General features: G+C 46.7%; 1 protein-coding gene across 50 annotated transcripts in view; it reads right to left on the reverse strand.

Annotated features, from left to right (window-relative positions):
* Map4k4 (mitogen-activated protein kinase kinase kinase kinase 4) overlaps nucleotides 1-15,348 on the reverse strand; it is a 150,997-nt gene extending 135,649 nt beyond the window's left edge. For all 50 annotated transcript variants that reach the window (XM_052745067.1, XM_052745065.1, XM_052745045.1 and 47 more), the window contains exons 1-2: nucleotides 15,175-15,348; nucleotides 14,833-14,898 (exon numbers count right to left, since the gene is read on the reverse strand). In XM_052745067.1, the coding sequence (XP_052601027.1) occupies nucleotides 14,833-14,898; nucleotides 15,175-15,231 (123 nt within the window). In that variant the 5' untranslated portion in view covers nucleotides 15,232-15,348. The remainder of the gene's footprint in view (nucleotides 1-14,832; nucleotides 14,899-15,174) is intronic.
* Between the last annotated feature and the right edge of the window lie 1,557 nt (nucleotides 15,349-16,905).

The raw sequence follows: 16,905 nt of genomic DNA on the forward strand, positions 1-16,905 counted from the left end.
TAGAATGCTATACCCAACAAAATATCTTTCAGATATGAAAAATGAATGCTTTCAGATGTGCTAAGCTAAAAGAATTTGTTATCAGCCAACTTGTACTAAATAATAATACTAGTACTAATAATAGTAACAATAATAACAATAAATTAAGGAAAATCCTCAGACACAAAAAAAATGATAACAAGAAATACAGGTCTAAATAAAAAAAAATGACAAGTACCAGACAGTGTAACCACTAGTATGCCACAATACTCTAAGGTCATGTGTAGTAGGTGAGCAAGAATCGCCCCCAAAGGCTCATATATCTGAATGCTTAGCCACAGGGAGTGGCACTACTTAGAAGGATTAGGAGGTGTGGCCTTTGTTGGTAGGTGTGGCCTTGTTGGAAGAAGTATGTCACTGGGGGTGGGCTTTGAGGTTTCAAAAGCTCAAGTCAGGCCCAGTGTCAGAGTGCCTCTTCACAGCAACAAAACACTGACCAAGACAGAAGCTGGTACCAGGGAGCTGGGTATTGCTGTGACAGGCCTGACCATGCTATATGGCAGAATGTGGACTTTGGATTAGGAAAGTAGTTGAATGTTTTAAGCAGGGTTTAATAGGCTATCCTAGTAAAAAGCATGCAAGGTAGTGGTCCTGAGGGTGATGTGGATTATGAGAGCCCAGCTCAAGAAGTTTCAGAGGGGAAGAATATCAGTAAGTGACTAGAGACAATTTTTGTGATATTTTGGCAAAGAATGTGGCTGTTTTTTTACCCTTGTCCCAAAAAATCTGTCTGAGGCTAAAATGAAGAGTTTTGAATTAATAGTGTTAGCAGAGGAGATTTCAAGACGACCTAGTACTGACTTTGTCATATGGTTATTAGTGGAAAGTCTTACGCAGACCTATACTGAAAAGGAGCAAGCTGATTAAGAAAAATTACAAAACATACAGTTTGAGGAGAAAAGAAGCATCAGGGAGTATAATGGAGCTAAGTCCTGTGCTCAAGGGGACAAAAAGCTAAAGAAAAGCCTGGTGTTAAATGGACTAAGGGGAGTGGTGACCTCAGGGCAAAATCCCACCCAGCTAAACTTCCAACTAACAAGAAGGAATTAAAGAAAAGCTTAAACAGTGAAGAAAACCATCAACAACAGATAGCTGATATAACTGTAATTGAACAAGGGGGCCATGTTCTAGCCCAGCAAGCAGCAGAACTTGGCAGCTTGGGACACACAGTTCTGGCTTTAGAGTCAAAGATACAAGAAAGGGGTTATGGAATCTCATCTCCCTCCTCAGTTAAGAAAAGCTGCTGAGGCCAGGCATGTGTCAGGGGTGTCCCTGAACGGAGGGCCACAGAGGCCACTACATCAAACTGTGAAGGTGAAGCCTAATTTCACTAGAGACCCCAAGGAGTTGGAGATTGCAGAGCTGTGGGATACCTGCCAAGAAAGAGCTGCAAACCAGGTGTGCGGCCAGCCCAAGAGAGATAAGTATGTTGTAGTCAACAAAGATGAAAGGAGCTGGAGATCTGAAAAGTGCTCTGACATCAGACATGGAGATGCAGAGTTTGGAGTTTACCCTGCTGGTTTTAGGTCTTGCTTTGCTTGAGTATTTCCTCACTATGCTCTCTTACCTCCCTTTTGGAGTGGTAATGTATATTATGTGCCACTGTATGTTGGAAGTATGTATGTGATCTGCTTTTTGATTTTTGTTTTTACAGGAGGTTGCAGTTAAGAGATTGCAAAGTGTCTCAGAAGAGACTTTGAACTTTGGACTTTTAAACAATGTTGAGAATGACAGACAATGGGAACTTTTGAAGTTGGACTGGATGCATTTTTGCATTCTGATATGGCTACAAGCCTATGGGGACCAGGGAGTAGAATTTGGTGGTTGAGTAAGAATAGCTCCCATAGTCTTATATATTTGAATGCTTAACCATTAGGGAGTAGCACTACTAAAAGAATTAGAAGGTGTGGTCTTATTAGGAGGTGTAGCCTTGTTGGAGGAATTGTGTCATTGGGGGTGGGCTTTGAGGTCTCAAAAGCCCAGATCAAACCCAGGGTCTCCATCTTCCTGCTGCCTGCCAATCCAGACGTAGAACTCTCAGCTCCTCTCTTCTCTCTTCCTGCTGCCTGGGGATCCACATATAGAACTCTCAGCTACCAAGTCTGCCCGCATTCCACCATATTCCCTGCCATGAGGACAATGGACTAAACCCTGGAGACTGTGAGCAAGTCTCAATTAAACACTTTCTTTGTAAGAGTTGCCATGGTCACAGTGTCTCTTCACAGCAAGGGAGGACTGACCAAGACAGCCATGTGAGGGTTAATACTGCCAAGCTAGCAGGACCTAGAATCACCTGGGAGACAGACCTCTGGGCATGCCTGTGAGGGATTGCCCACACTGGGTTAAAAGAGATGGAAAGGTCCGCTACACCATTCCATGGACAGGCATCCTAGACTCAAACAAGAGAAAGCCAGCTTGCAAAGGCAAAGGGCCCTCTGCATGCGTCCTGACTGTAGCTGCAATGTGCCCAGACTCCCACTCTCCTGCTGCCACGCCTTCCTACCACGATGGATGTGCATCAAACTGCAAGCTGAGAGAAACCCTTTCCTACTTTACCTTTGCTTTTTAAAAGGTAAAAACACAGGCCAGGTGGACAGGAATGGGAGATCTCTTACACATGAAATGTATGACATCTGAACTTAGATTGTAAGCTAAAAATTTACACTAAAAGTCAGGCTTGATGGTCCACACCTTTAATCCCAGCACTTGGGAGGCAGAAGCAGGAGAATCTCTTTGAGTTGGAGCCCAGCCTAGTCTACAAAGGGAAACTATCTCAATAAATAAGTAAGTAGTGCACCACTACAAATTCTAAAACAAAATATAAAATAACGAAATTACAGCTAGTAACCCTGCAAAGAAAAAAAAATGGAATTATGGGGTTGGGGGGAGAGACTCCCAAAGACAAAAAGGGGAAAAGTCCTTATATGCACACAGAGCCAAGGGGAAACAAAGTCCACATAACATTTAACATTAAATCACTTCTTTCATGTAACAATAAGTAAGCAGCAGAAAATATTTTCAGCTGATGAAGTAAAAATCTAGTGAAAAATGAATTATCTAATTCAATCTTGGGGGTTGATGGCTGACAAAGCCCTATTAAAACAAAAGAAATTTCACACTTTGAAAGCTCGCATTAATAGCTGCAGAGTTCTTTTCTAGTAAGATCAGGAAAAGGTTAGAGATATTCTATTCATTTTGTGGGCCTGCAAGATGGTTCAGCAGGTGTGGGCACTTGCCCAAGCCTGACAACCTGAGTTTGATCTCTGGGGTCCAATGTAGGAGAGAACCAACTCTAGCAAACTGTCCTCTGCCTTCCACACTCACACTATAGCATGTTCGCACCCACGTGTACATAGACATGTGCGTATGTGCCCATGTACAAATAAATATAATTTTAAAAATTAAAATAAGTACTCAATTAGTATTATTTTTCAAAATCCAACAAAGCCATTTTACTTAGTAAGCTCAGAAAAAATAAAATTGTATCCATATTATAAAAAAGCAAACAATTATGTGCTGAGTAACAGACTAAACACATGACGGCATCCTGCCTAGTGACAGTTGTATTCACTTATACACACACTGATGGTACACACTGGAAAAATAAAATGCCTCAAGGGCAACATTTCTCATAATCTACCCCCAGCATTAAATGACCCACAACTAACTGTAAACAGCAGCTTAAAAAAGAAATGCAAAGTTCATCTTTCAATCATTTATTTCTATAATGGGAACTACAGAAACTTTTAAACCTGTACCCGGGTTTATCCCCAAACCTGTAACCAATGTAACCATCTTACTGAAGTCCCCTTTTCAAGTTCTAAGATCAGGGGGGCCAGCACCTGGGAAAGCAGTCTCCTTTCTGTGTATAGGTCACATGTGGCCTGCTCTGGGTCTCCACTCTCCAAGTATTATTCCAAATCCTACTCAAAGGACCTTCCAGGCCTAACAAGCTCCACCTCTGAAGAGATGTCCAGGCTGACACGTGCATAACTGATACAGGAGACTCCAAGCAATCCACACCCAATGGTAGCAGCTGCTGGAGGCAACAGCTCCCAAGACACAGCTAGCTCAAAGCAAACTGAGGGAGAGAGGCAATCACCATGATAAACCCAGGGCCCTCCTCATTCGCCTTCTCTTTATTCAAGCCTCCAATGTGGTATTCACCGAGACAGTAAAGTCACGGGCTAAATGGCTTCTTTGAAATCTAGGGACTCTTTATTTCTCCTCACTAATCTCTGCCTCACGCACAGAATCTCTACTGTGGACACCACTGTATCCGCTTCCCAAATGCAATTCTGCTACAGTCTCATGTTCTCTCACAGCCCCTGCAACACTCCATCTGTACTATCACTCTCTTAAACCTTTCATTTTCTGCCTAACACTGGGTTTATAAACTACACAACGGCACAGACTGACTTTCTCGTTCACTGTTCCCAGAGTGCCTGGCACACATCATACACACATCAAGCATTTCAGAAATAAATAAGAGATCTCGCCTAGCTGACTAGGCTCAAAACACTTGTGGACAGTGAACCAAAAAATAAGTATTAAGCCTTTAAATCACTGGTAAGAGCTGAGGATCCACATGTTTCCCCCTGACAATCAAAGGAGAGAGAAGCAGGAATGACAGGGAAGAACACCCATAGCCTCGGAGGGCTGAGGTGCTACCCACCCCAAGTTCACACTGGCATGCCCTGGGACTTGAGTCACGGAAAAGTGAATGAACATGGCCAACAACTGTGCGCCACTGGAAGGCGCATCCTCAACCATACCCAACACTCAGGATCTCACTGGGAATCCCTAAGCAGGACTGTCTGTCCCTTGATGCAGTCTTTACTCAAATAACAATATTTTACCCGAGATCTCAAAATGACATAATAAAAGCTACGTAGCAATTATACAAAGAACATAAAAAAAAAAAAAAAACCTGAGGCGGGCAAAGAAGTCTGAGAGGCGGCAGTGCTCTTTCACAGTCTAAACAGGTAAGAATGCTCCCAGGTCAAGAGTTTTCCAAATGTGCACGATTATAACATTTAGTAAGAGTTGAGCTAATGCCTCAAGTCTCTAATAAGATAATCATTAAAAAAAAAATGTCCGCCGGGCGGTGGTGGCGCACGCCTTTAATCCCAGCACTCGGGAGGCAGAGCCAGGCGGATCTCTGTGAGTTCGAGGCCAGCCTGGACTACCAAGTGAGTTCCAGGGAAAGGCGCAAAGCTACACAGAGAAACCCTGTCTCAAAAAAACCAAAAAAAAAAAAAAAAAAAAATGTAAATTTGTACAAGTTGGCACATGCCTATAATCTCAACACTCAGACAGACACTCAGGAGGCTGAGGGAGAAGGATCAGAAGTTCAAAACCAGTCTGGGTTACTTAGCAACATCCTGTCTCACAATACCACCCCTACTCCCCCATCAAACATTATGAAGAAACTTTTGGAGCAAATTCAGGTGAGTAACCTCATCCCTTCACACATAACAGAGAAGATCATTTCTTTAACTTGGGATACATTTTTCTGTCCAAATACAGATTTTTAAGCATGTGCACACATGCTACAGGTGACCCACACGAGTCAGTTGTCTCCTGCCACCTTGTGTGATCCCAGAGTGGAATTCAGGCCCTCTCAGGCCTGCTCCTCCTTCCTCTGAACCTTGTTTTTTTTTTAATCCTGGTGAATCAACAGCTCCTATTTGGGATAAAGAAAGACACTAGTCTTCAGCATCACGACACTGGCTACCTTTATAAAATAAAATCTAAAAACAGAGGGAGAAGGAGAAACGTGGTTTCTGATGCCAGTGAATTCAGTGACAGTAGAGTCTGTCTGTACAGAAGTAAGAAACTGTACTCACAGCTCAAGAATATGACTTAGCCTTACAGCAAGAGCAGGGAAGAGGAAGATTCTAGGAAAGCAGAGCTTTCAAATGCTCCCCCACCCCAGCCCAGCCCCCATCCAAAGTCCTGTCATGAGAATCAGAGATCAGGCACATTCAGGGTAGTATAGCCAGAAAGGGTGTTTGGTTAAGTTGATGAAATAGAAGACCCAAGCAGACAAATACCTGCTCCTTTCTCTCCTTCTCTCCTACAGAGTCCCATGAGGCAGCTAGCCCTCTGAACAAGAACATGATTCCAGGCAAAAATATCTTCCGAATGCACCATTCAAAAGAGCAACTAAACTAAAACAATTTCGGTGTCTATAAACCGGCAAACATCTAGGCAGATGTATGGCACATCCATATACTGGAATACTATAAACTAATAAAAAGAAACCACCAGGCCGCTATATAGATAAACCTCAAAAACAGGAAGTGAAAGAAATCACATGCTACACATTGAGCTAATTTAAATAGAAAATAAAAAGGCCAATTTACACAAGCAGAACCACTAGCACTTGCCTGGTACTCTGAGTTAGAACGGGGAGTAATTGTAAAGAGTATGAGTATCTTACCTGGATCATCACAGTGCTGAAAATTGCTGTGGGTAAACGTTGCATTGCTCTATAAATGTACCAAAAATCACTGAAATGTAAGCTTCACTTGAATTTAAAAAAAAAAAGAAAAACCTTTAAAAATCATTTCCAAACTCATTGTCTTGAAAAGCTGTTCCAAGCAGCATTAGGGCACTCAAGAGCACTGCTCTGCATCTGCCTCCTGCATCTCCTTCTTCCTCACCTTCACCTCCAGGGCCTGCACATCTTGAGTCAGCACAGTATCCTGGACATGGTACTGCTGACCCATTTTCCTTTGTTTTCATGCTGTTTCCGTTATTGTTCTGAGTGAAAAGAAACACCTGAGCCCATCCATAAGTTTAAAACACAGACATAATTCTTAGTTAACCATGGTGGAGTGATCACATGCACCATGAGCTATAACACTCATAAAAGTTATAAAGTAAACAAAAGAATGAAAAAGAGACCGAGAGAGACTCTGACACAGATCACTTCTACCAAGTTTTGAAAACTGAAAGATTACAGAGCAGTTATTGATTCATAAAAGAAAAAAAACTTATTATCCGAATGCCAGGATAGATAGGCAGTTTGCCCTCTAGAGTCCAAAAAACATCATCACTTGAAGGCAACTCCTACCAAGTCACTAAAGCTAAATTCAAGAGGACTTATCTAAGCTTGCAGCCCTCTCTTTGCCTCACCCAGCTGGGTGACTACCTCCTCAGTCCATACCATGGCAAATCACAGCGTTAGTCCCTGGCGGAAGGGATGCTCCAGACAGAGGGTAGAGGCCAAGTGGAGGGCAGAGGTGGAGAAGCTGAGCTTAGAGCCTGCAGTGACTTACAACTTTACATCCTGAATACTCTTCCTGAACGCCACTGGACGATGTATTTCAGCATAATGAAAATAGTAAGCCAAAGACTGTGGCCATTAAGAAACAGGGACAATCCATGACACAGCTGGACACTGGGTCTAGGGGCAGTCTTATCTGCCCAGCTCTGAAGTAGCTCTAGGGTAGAGAAGGTGAAATTAATAGGTTATCTGAAACAATTAATTATATGTCCTCAGCACGAGGGAAAACGGCTGAGAGAGGCTGAACTTTGCTAGACATTTGGCTTCTCTTTCAGGGTAAGTGAATGGGAAAGCAATGGTGAGGCGCTGAAAACTGAGCAGGAAGAGAGCAAAACAATGCTAAAAGGAAGGGTACTGTTTCAAAAGGAAACACTGTATGTCAGCTGGCTCACAGATAAATAGTATTTATAAAGTCATGACAACATAAACTATAACTATCATTTTAGCCCCAAGTGACGACATACTCACTTATGGGAGGAGCAAGTGTCAGAGCCAAGTAAGTATTGAACTGCTCTTGAACTACAGGAGCGCAGCAGCAGCAGCAACTACTGTCACAGCATGCCAATGCATAAATAAGACCAGTAAACAGAAAAATGGGGATCACCTACAACAGGCAGATACGGCGGTCAATATCAAACACAGCAGCGGACCCGCGCTGGAAACTGACGCCTCTGAAGGGCAGGATAGCTCCATAGATTGAAACAAGCATCCTAGGACTTTGGACCGCTACTCTGTAACTGTAATACATTTAAGGCCCTTATCGTAAGTAACAGAGGGGTTATTTTTAAGTTATAACTGAAAGGTGGGTCCTTTCTTTTAATTATTTAAATGTAATAGGATAACTTGTCCATATGTAGCCATATTTGAGACACAGTGCCAGCGATCAGAGGTATTTAGCCGTAAGCACAAAGCTGGAAGCACAGGTCCCTTGGCTTAGCTTCTCAACGGTGGGAAGTCAACTGTTAGACGCTGACAACAGCCTGCTTGCTACTGTGCCCAGCAAGGTGAGCTGAGAGCTCCACTCCCTATCAGTTTTACTTGTCAGGTCCATGCTTCTCAAAGCACAGTTCACTAACCAGGGTGCAAAATAAGAGCGTTTCCCAAACTGCATTCACACGGCAAACTGCTACAGCAGACTGCACACTAGCACTAGATGTCTACCTTGTTTCAGTTTTCCAGTCATCTGCTCTCACTGTGTTTTCCTGAACAGTTACTGAGCCACCTAAATTTTTAAAAAAGAACATTTCAGCCAGGTGTAAGACATTCCTATAGCCCCAGCTATTCTGGAAACTAAGGCAGGAGAACCTTGAGTTCAAGGCCGGGCTGAGCTACAGACATAAACTAAGGAGACCCTGCCTCATTTAAAAGCAACAACCGGCCAGTACAGTGGCACACACCTTAATCCCAACACGAAAAGCCGAGGCAGGCAGATCTACAAGTTCAAGGGCAGCCTGGTCTACACAGTAAGTTCCAAACGAACCAAGGGCTACATAGTGAGAACCTGTCTCCTAACAACAAAGCAGTGGGCTGCGCTGGTTCAATGGGTCTGAAAGCAGTTGTGTTGGCTGAGGACCAGAGAATGACACAGAGAAGCCTTCCGCACATACACCTTATAGCTGTCACTTTGTGTCCACTCCTGTCTTTCCTGCTTTCACTGATGGAAGCAGTATCCCTCCCCACAGTGCACTAACACACACAAGAAGCCCCATGTAGGAAAAAGTACAGTAAGTACCTGAAAAAAAAAACCAAAAAACAAAAAACACTGCTGTGCATTTTTCCTTTGACTCCCCAATTTAGTTCTAAACTCCCCGTAACGGCCTCCATACATAAAACATTCCTCATCTTAAAACATGAAGTCCTAAAACACTGTTCTTTAAAACTTGTCCAGGAAAACATGCATCCTAAGTCATTACTTCGCTAATTACTTAACCCAAACAATGCCAGCAGTCTGTGGTAACGAAGCAGTCTCATAACAGAAGATCATATTCTATTTGGCAAACAGTGGTGTAAAATTCTAAAACCCAGAAACCTGTTTTTGGCGACTGGTAATAAAGGTAGCATTTCCTTGCCCTTCTCCAGTCTCTCCCTAGCCATCTTTCCACACACCCAAAGAGTTTACCCTGATTCAACCCTTGGGCTCTCTGCTAGCAGAGCAAACAACTACAATCAACCCAGTCTTCTCCAGTGAAGTAAGTACCTGGGGATCCTTACCCTGATCATAAGCAGCCCTAACACTGATCATTCAGATGAGAAACCAAACTCAGTGTAAAATCTACTTCAATTCTCAAAGCCACTACTTGCAAATACCCTGCATACCACAATTTGCTAGGTATCTGTCTACCCTGTGAGAGAAACACTGTAAACACTAATTCAAACCCTGACAACCTCCACGTGCTCTAAACGTGGGACACCGCGAAGCCATCTAATATGCTTTGGAACACTTCACTTTACTGTCCATAGACCCCCATCTAAGCCGGAGAAAAAACCGGAGAGGTGGCCACATGGTAGTGCTCACCTCTCACCATAGCTGTGTCTCAGCATCTTGCCTTTCTGTATCCAAAAAGTGTGAATTTCTACAATTACACAGCCTCTTGCCACCTGCTGTTGTTTTTAATGACGGGAATAAATGACTGGGAAAGCAGACGCACTGATAAAATATGGGCATTGCGAACTTAAGACAACAGAGAGAAGAGCGAGACCTTTCTGATGATCCAAGCGTGGGCAGGGACTGATTCACACAGCCACTCACACCAGAGGGCAGGGACTTACTAAGAAAGAAACAAACGAAATACCACCAAGAAACTCATATGGTAAAGCATCTACCTTTAAAGCACTCAATTACAGTGATTTCCACTCCCCTAGAAAGGAAGCTCCTTAGGTAACTATTCTTCAGCTCAGCACAACTTTCCTGTGACATATCACTCTAAAAGGAGAAAAAAAAATTAATGTTTCTTTGTTCTTTCAGGCTCAACCTGTGAACACATACACTGTTATAAAAGAAAAAAAAGGCATGGATAATATTTTTGGATTGTGTTAATACATAGAAATATACCCATCTCCAAGTCTGGCTAAGAAAAAAAGGCAAAATACAAGTTTGCTGCTATTCATGAGTACACATTTATTACAGTGTTTCAGAAAGTGTTAAAAGCCCACCGCAGCAGGGACCCCTGGATTTCTGTCAAGCTTTGATGTTCCTGCTTTTGGGAAATAGCATATAGAAGTTAGGGGTTAACAGTCTGAAGAGCTGCACAGCAATACTTGTTCAACAGGCTGGCTTCCTCCCACCTTACCCACATCCAGATCCTTCCAGCATGAAGGGAACCCAAGTCTCAGAACAAGTCTGAACATGCCACTCAGCTACAGATCAGCTGGCACAACACTCTCCCGGTGGAACATCGCACTCAGAATTCTCACTGCCCACTGCATGGCTTCACCTCCCACCAGGAATAAGAGGTGCTCTGCTTGCCAGACAATTCTTGGGGTACTTAACCCCCCGGGCAGCGATCAGAATCAACTGGAGCACTCCTACCCTGTCCATCAAAGCTCCACCTAATCTACTGGAAAGCACTCTCATTTAAAAGGGAGAAGAACCAAAGCCTACAAGAGTACATGCAAGCCTCAAGTTAAATATACAGAGAAAGAAATGCCCAAGTATTCACCTCAACCTGGCTTCCTCTCTACCATCTCCATCACTTGCTTCAGACCTTCACCAGTCCTCTCTGAACTCAGGTCCTAGGCCAACCATCTTACCTGTTCTTCCCAGAATATCATCTGATGAAGGTCCCCACTCCTAGGAATCCTCTGAGCCCAATAAAACCTTTTAATAGCTTCTCAATGCTTAAGGAATGAGGTTGCTCCTCAACTGCAGCCCCCCAAAAATACCTTCCTGACATTGCCATATTCCCCTAGTCTTGCCATTCCCACTGGTCACTCCCACAGGCCCTCATTCCTCTCTGCCTTTCTTAACTAACCAAAGGGGCAGAGTCAGCAAAAACAAACTCTCAGTGTTAGCCACCCTTACTGACATGGAGGTCTTTGGGCCTAAAGTGGCCTCTTGCATAGCCACCCAGGTTTACCTGACATCTCTTCTCCAAGGTCAGCAAACTAGGGGCAGATCTGCTCTATCTTCCATAACTACGGTACCTCCCTAAATCCACCCAGATTTCAGACATTCTACCTGACGGAGTCAGTCAGTGTGTCTGTCTATCTATCTGTCTCTCTCTCCTACACACACACACACACACACACACACACACACACACACACACACACAGCAATGCCTATTACTGAATTCTTCTCTAACACAGTAGTACAATCCCTTCAAGACAGAAGTTGCCTTCTCAGGATGGCAGTATGCTCATAAAATACAAAATACCATGCAAGAGAAACGTCTGTAGTAGTTACCCAAGAAAAACAAAAATCCTCAAATATTAAGAAAAATAAAACCCAAAGTAACATGGAAATAAGCCTTTTGCTAGTCTTAATCTTCCACACTATTATCGTCCTCACTGATGAAAATAACTGAAATTCACCATTTAGTCAATGTGGGTAACTAGCAAGCAACCTAGCTCACTCTGGGCCTACAAAGCAGAGGGGCAGGCAGGGTGGCTCGGGAACTAACATGCTTGCAGAGCAAGGATGAGGACAGGAATCCAGATCCCCAGCACCCAGGTGGGCACGGCGACCCACAGTAACCCCAGCATGGGGAGGGAGAAACAGGGGCCTAGAACAAGCTAACTAACTAGCTGAACTGGCAAGCTCTGGGTTTCAGTGGAGATCCTACCACAATGTATAAGGTAGAAAACAACCAAGAAGACCCCTGACCTTAACCCCAGGCCTCCACATGCCACCCACCTACATACCCATACATGAGGTACACACACACACACACACACACACACACACACACACACACACGCATATATGTGTGTGTATACATATGTGTATATATATGCCTGTGTGTCTATTATACGTATACAAATAGAAAATGCAACACAGAAAAAAGCTAGGACTCTAGGTTGTTCAGCTAATGTTTTACCTAGAAATGCTTTTCTTCAAATTTTTCTTTAGAAATTGTAATAAATTCTACTATTAATAACCTAATCCCCAAACCACCCCCATGCCAAGCAACCAAAAATAAGTAAATAAATAGTAACTAAACCATTCTGCACAACAGTACTGGATCTAGAAATTAAACATTTAAAAGGAAACTGATGTCATTTCTAGGAGATTCAAGTTCCTTGTACCTGTTCACAAGCCTGCAAGAACCAGTAGCAAGAACTGGGGCAGGCGTGGCACACTAAGAAAAGAAAATCGGATGTGTTTCTCAGTGTGGAATGGCATTGGGATAATATTTAAAAAGGAGGAAGAAATACCCAAGTACTTATCAATGAAATGTTATCTGAAGTTCAAGGAACAGGAAAAGAAGACTGTAGATGAAACAAAAAATCAACGGTGGGCTACTAAACTGAGATGTTACAACTGCGCATGCTTGAAAACTTCCTTAAAGATGGGGGGTGGAGGGGATGTGTGACTGCCTGCTGGTGAAACCGTAAGCACTACTTTGTTATGGAGTACACGCAACTTTTACATCCGTGTCTTAATGCCTTAGATTTGCACAGAGGATATTTCAACTGCACAGGGTGTGCAGTCTGAGACCAGCAGAGTGTATCCCTAACACTTCCCCAAAGCAATGCTTCCCAAAGCCTTGGGTAGGAAGGGCGGGGTGGAAGAACAGAGGAGAGAAACAACAAAGAACCTGCCCAAGCTCACACACCAAGTGCCCACCTCCTAAAACCAACGAGATCCACGCTGGCCTTTTAAAACACGCCAGTGCCTTCCAGCTCCCTTCACTACCCACAGTTTCCACGCTGACCCAGGGAGACACAAACAATCCAACTACTGTGTAACCAGGTCAAAAACAAGCTCTGGCTAACTCACTTGGAAGAGTCTACTCACCACTTAGATTTGGCCAGAGAAACTGGGTTAGAAAAGAGCCAACCAGTGCTTACACAAACACTGGAGCTGGGAAGAATGTCTTGAAGCCACTCAGTGAGTTGCAACACAATCTTTTCCAAAATTTTCCAAAGCCTTCCAAATTCAGTGGAGCCCAGCAGGCTGTTAACAGGGCTGCCTTTCAAATTCAAAAATCTGGCCCGGGGGGCCCCAACAGTTAACCCACAAAACACGCTCATTCACTTGAGATCACCTAAGAATACTGAGTCTAGTTCAGACCACAAGCCTGTCAATACCACCATCCAGGGCCCCGGGGTGGGGGGAGGGGGAAGCTGAAGCTGGGAGAAGCAATCGGGAACACATAAACCCTATTCATAAAACAGAAAAAGGGACAATAGAATCCACACTTAATTTGGCCTCAGAAAATGTCTACTGTCAGCTTCCACCGCCACCCCCATTTTTGGTGAAACAATCACAATTCTTCATGGTGAGCCACAAAGCCCTCCTTCATAACATAATTTTTTGGAGCTCAACTTTGACCCAGTCCTAACAAACCAGAAAACTCCCCCAGCGAAGACAGTCTCCAGAAAACGTTTAGTAACAAGAAAGACATCAAGAAAGAGAATGTAAAGTTCTTTTTTCTTTTTCTTTCCTTTTGCAGTGGAAGCCTGGGCCTTCTTCTAGAACGTACATCCAACAGAATGAACAACACAGTTAGTCACGTTAGGTGCCAGCTCCTCAGCACAGACTAACAGTCTCCAGATTCCTCAGTTTCATTTGGAGCTGGGAGAGGAGGGCAAATGTAAAGAGAGAGACCTGGGGTGGTGGGTGTGAAACCGGGCACCCTCTCTCCTCCTCCTCCTCCCTCGCTATCTCAAATCACACAGCTGTTACACAGGTTATTCCTGGAATTCAGATTTTCTAATCCCCACACTGTCTTCCTGCTCCCGTGACCCAAACACACACTCCTCCCGGCTTCCCCAAAATACTGTCCACCAGAAGAGGATAGGCTGGCCAGGCAGGGCCTTCAAAGCAGTTCCAGGTGACACCAAAGTCCTCACGGTCCAGTCCTTTGGCAAGCACTCTTAAGGAAGAAGCAGGATGACAATTTTCAAGAAGACCAAGCCAGTGGCTGAGGGTAATCATGGGCAGGCCTGTCTACACCGAATTTTAATTCACATACAAATGCAAACGCATGGAGGCCGGATTATTTGGAGAAAAGGAAGGTGGGGTGGGGTGGGGGGGTGTCGGGGGAGACCCCCTGGTCATCTCTGAACTCAAAATTCCTTTTCTTATTTTGCTGAAGCAAAGTGCATGCCTAACAGCGTAGCTTATTTCCTTTATCTCAAAGCCAGGAAATGAGGTCTTTTAAGGCCAGTCTGAACACAGGCGAGAAAAAAAAAAAAAAAAATGGCCAGGCGAAACCCCTTTCCCAACTTTTGGCCAGGCGGCATGGCCTCCAGTCAGCAGCGTCTCGTCACCCTTCCCCTCGTCCCCTAAGAAGTTTCTCCACGCCACGGGGAACAAAGGCGCCCCACACCGACCTTATAGACTTGTCCATAGGTGCCATTTCCAACCACTTCCACCAGCTCAAAAATCCCAGCAGGGTCCTGGAGAGGAGAAAGAGAGAGAGAGGAGGGGGAGATGATGATTTTTTAAAAGGGGGGCCCCCCAAAGGAAGAAGAGACAGAGCGGGGCGGAGGGATGCAGGGCGGTGACAAAGGCGGTGTGGCCCCGCCGGGTCCCCGCCGGCCAGGAGCGCCGCGGCGAGTCGCGCCCGAGTCCCACACCCGCCCGCCCGCCCGCCCGGCAGACAAAGGGGCCGCCGCGCCCGCGGGTGTCCGCGGCCGTGTCCACCGCGGCGCCCAGGGCGCGGCCGCACTCACCCGCAGGGACGAGAGGTCGATGTCCACCAGGCTCTTGGCGGGCGAATCGTTCGCCATCTTCCCCGGTCGCCGTCCCGGGAGCGACAGCCGCGGTCAGGAGCTCCGCGCGGCGCCGGGGCACGGGGCGGGCGGTACGGGGCAAGGCCGCCGGCAGCGGTGGCGGCGGCGGCGGCGGCGGCGTCTCCCCGGAGCGCGACGAGCGCGGGCCCGCGGGGCTTCACACCATGGCGCGGCGGGGCCGTCAGCTCCCCCCCGACCGTCCCACACCCCACCCCCCGGGCGTCGCCCGCCCGCTTTGCTTTGCTTTGCTTTGCTTTGCTCGCCCGCTTTGCTCGCCCGCCCGCGCGCGCGCCTGGAGGAGCGGCCCGCCCGGGGAAGCTGGGGCCGCGGCGCCGGCGGAGAGTGCGGCGAGCGAGCGCGAGGCCGCGAGACAAAGATGCCGCGGGAGGCGGGGGCGGGGGCGGGGACGCGGGGCACCGATCGGCGCTTCTGAGGAGGAGCGAGCGAGCGGCTCCCCCCGCCTCCGCCTCCTCCTCCTCCTCCTCCTCCTCCTCCTCCGCCGCCGCCGCCGCCGCCGCCCGCCGCCGCCGCCGCCGCCCGCCGCCGGGAAAGCGGGCGGAACCCGGCTCTCTCTCGCCCGCGCCCGCGCCCGCGCCGCGTGAATATTCAGCAGGGGTGGGGCTCGAACAATGGCGGGGCGGCGGCGAGCCCTCCGCCCGGGATGGCGGCCGGGCCCAGGGTGGGGCTGGGAGCCCTCGGGGCCTTCCCGGAGGAGGTGCGGGGGCTCGAGGGAACGCCCCTGCCTCCGCTAACAATGAATGAAGGAATACCGAGGAACCCCGCGGCCGCGAGGCCACGGACCCTCGTCGCGCCCCGGGGGGAAAGGGTGTGCCCGAGCGGGCTAAGGGGGACCTATCTCGGTCCCCACCCACCTCTCCCCGGTTTCCACCGCCGCCTACCGCCGGTCGGTCCCGGAACCCCCTCTCTCCCCCTTTCCCTGCAGGGTTTTCCTTTCCTTTCTCTTTTCCAGGCTCAATTTGTGGCGTGGTTGCAGTTAGAGGATTCGCTGAGCATCACTTGACCGCCCGGCCGAATCCAAAACAGTCCCTGTAATTGCTTGTTGCTGTGTTCCTGACAATGTGTGCTGGGTGAGACCTCTGTTCGGGATCTAAAGCCGGGACAGTGCTTAGTACCTGGAGATCACCACGGGTCACCAAACAGGCTCCTTCCAGCACAATGGAAAGCGAGTCAGCTAGCCGGTTGAAAATACTTTTTCATCAAGTCCATCTTTATCACATTTCCAGGCCAGCCAAGAACATGTTTGGTGTTACCTTACAGCGGGTGTTCTCTCGAGAGTACCCCTCAAGGACCAGGTAGTAGTGTAAAAAATCGCTGATGGGGGGCTTGACTCCCACATGGAAGAGGCCTGGAATGGGCCTGACAAGTTAGCAGATGAAGCTAAGCTTGGTGTTTCTGGGTGCCACCAAGATCAAAATCCAAGGTATTCCATAGCTAGGCATCACGGACATGGGCATCTATTGTCACCAGCATTCTGCACCTACATCCCTTCCCACACACTCATGAACTGTTCTAAGTTCTAAGCAGTAGCCTCGGAGCAGAAAAACCAAAATACTGTAAGTGTTTTTACACAAGCCCATTAAGAGCCTAGTGAGGGTGAGATGCTCTCCAGGCCGGCCTATACCCAAAGTTCAAGTCAGCTGTGCCCAGAGA

This window comes from Peromyscus californicus, unplaced genomic scaffold (genome assembly GCF_007827085.1).
Source record: "Peromyscus californicus insignis strain IS unplaced genomic scaffold, ASM782708v3 Scaffold_19__1_contigs__length_69161282, whole genome shotgun sequence".
Classification (NCBI taxonomy): Eukaryota; Metazoa; Chordata; class Mammalia; order Rodentia; family Cricetidae; genus Peromyscus; species Peromyscus californicus.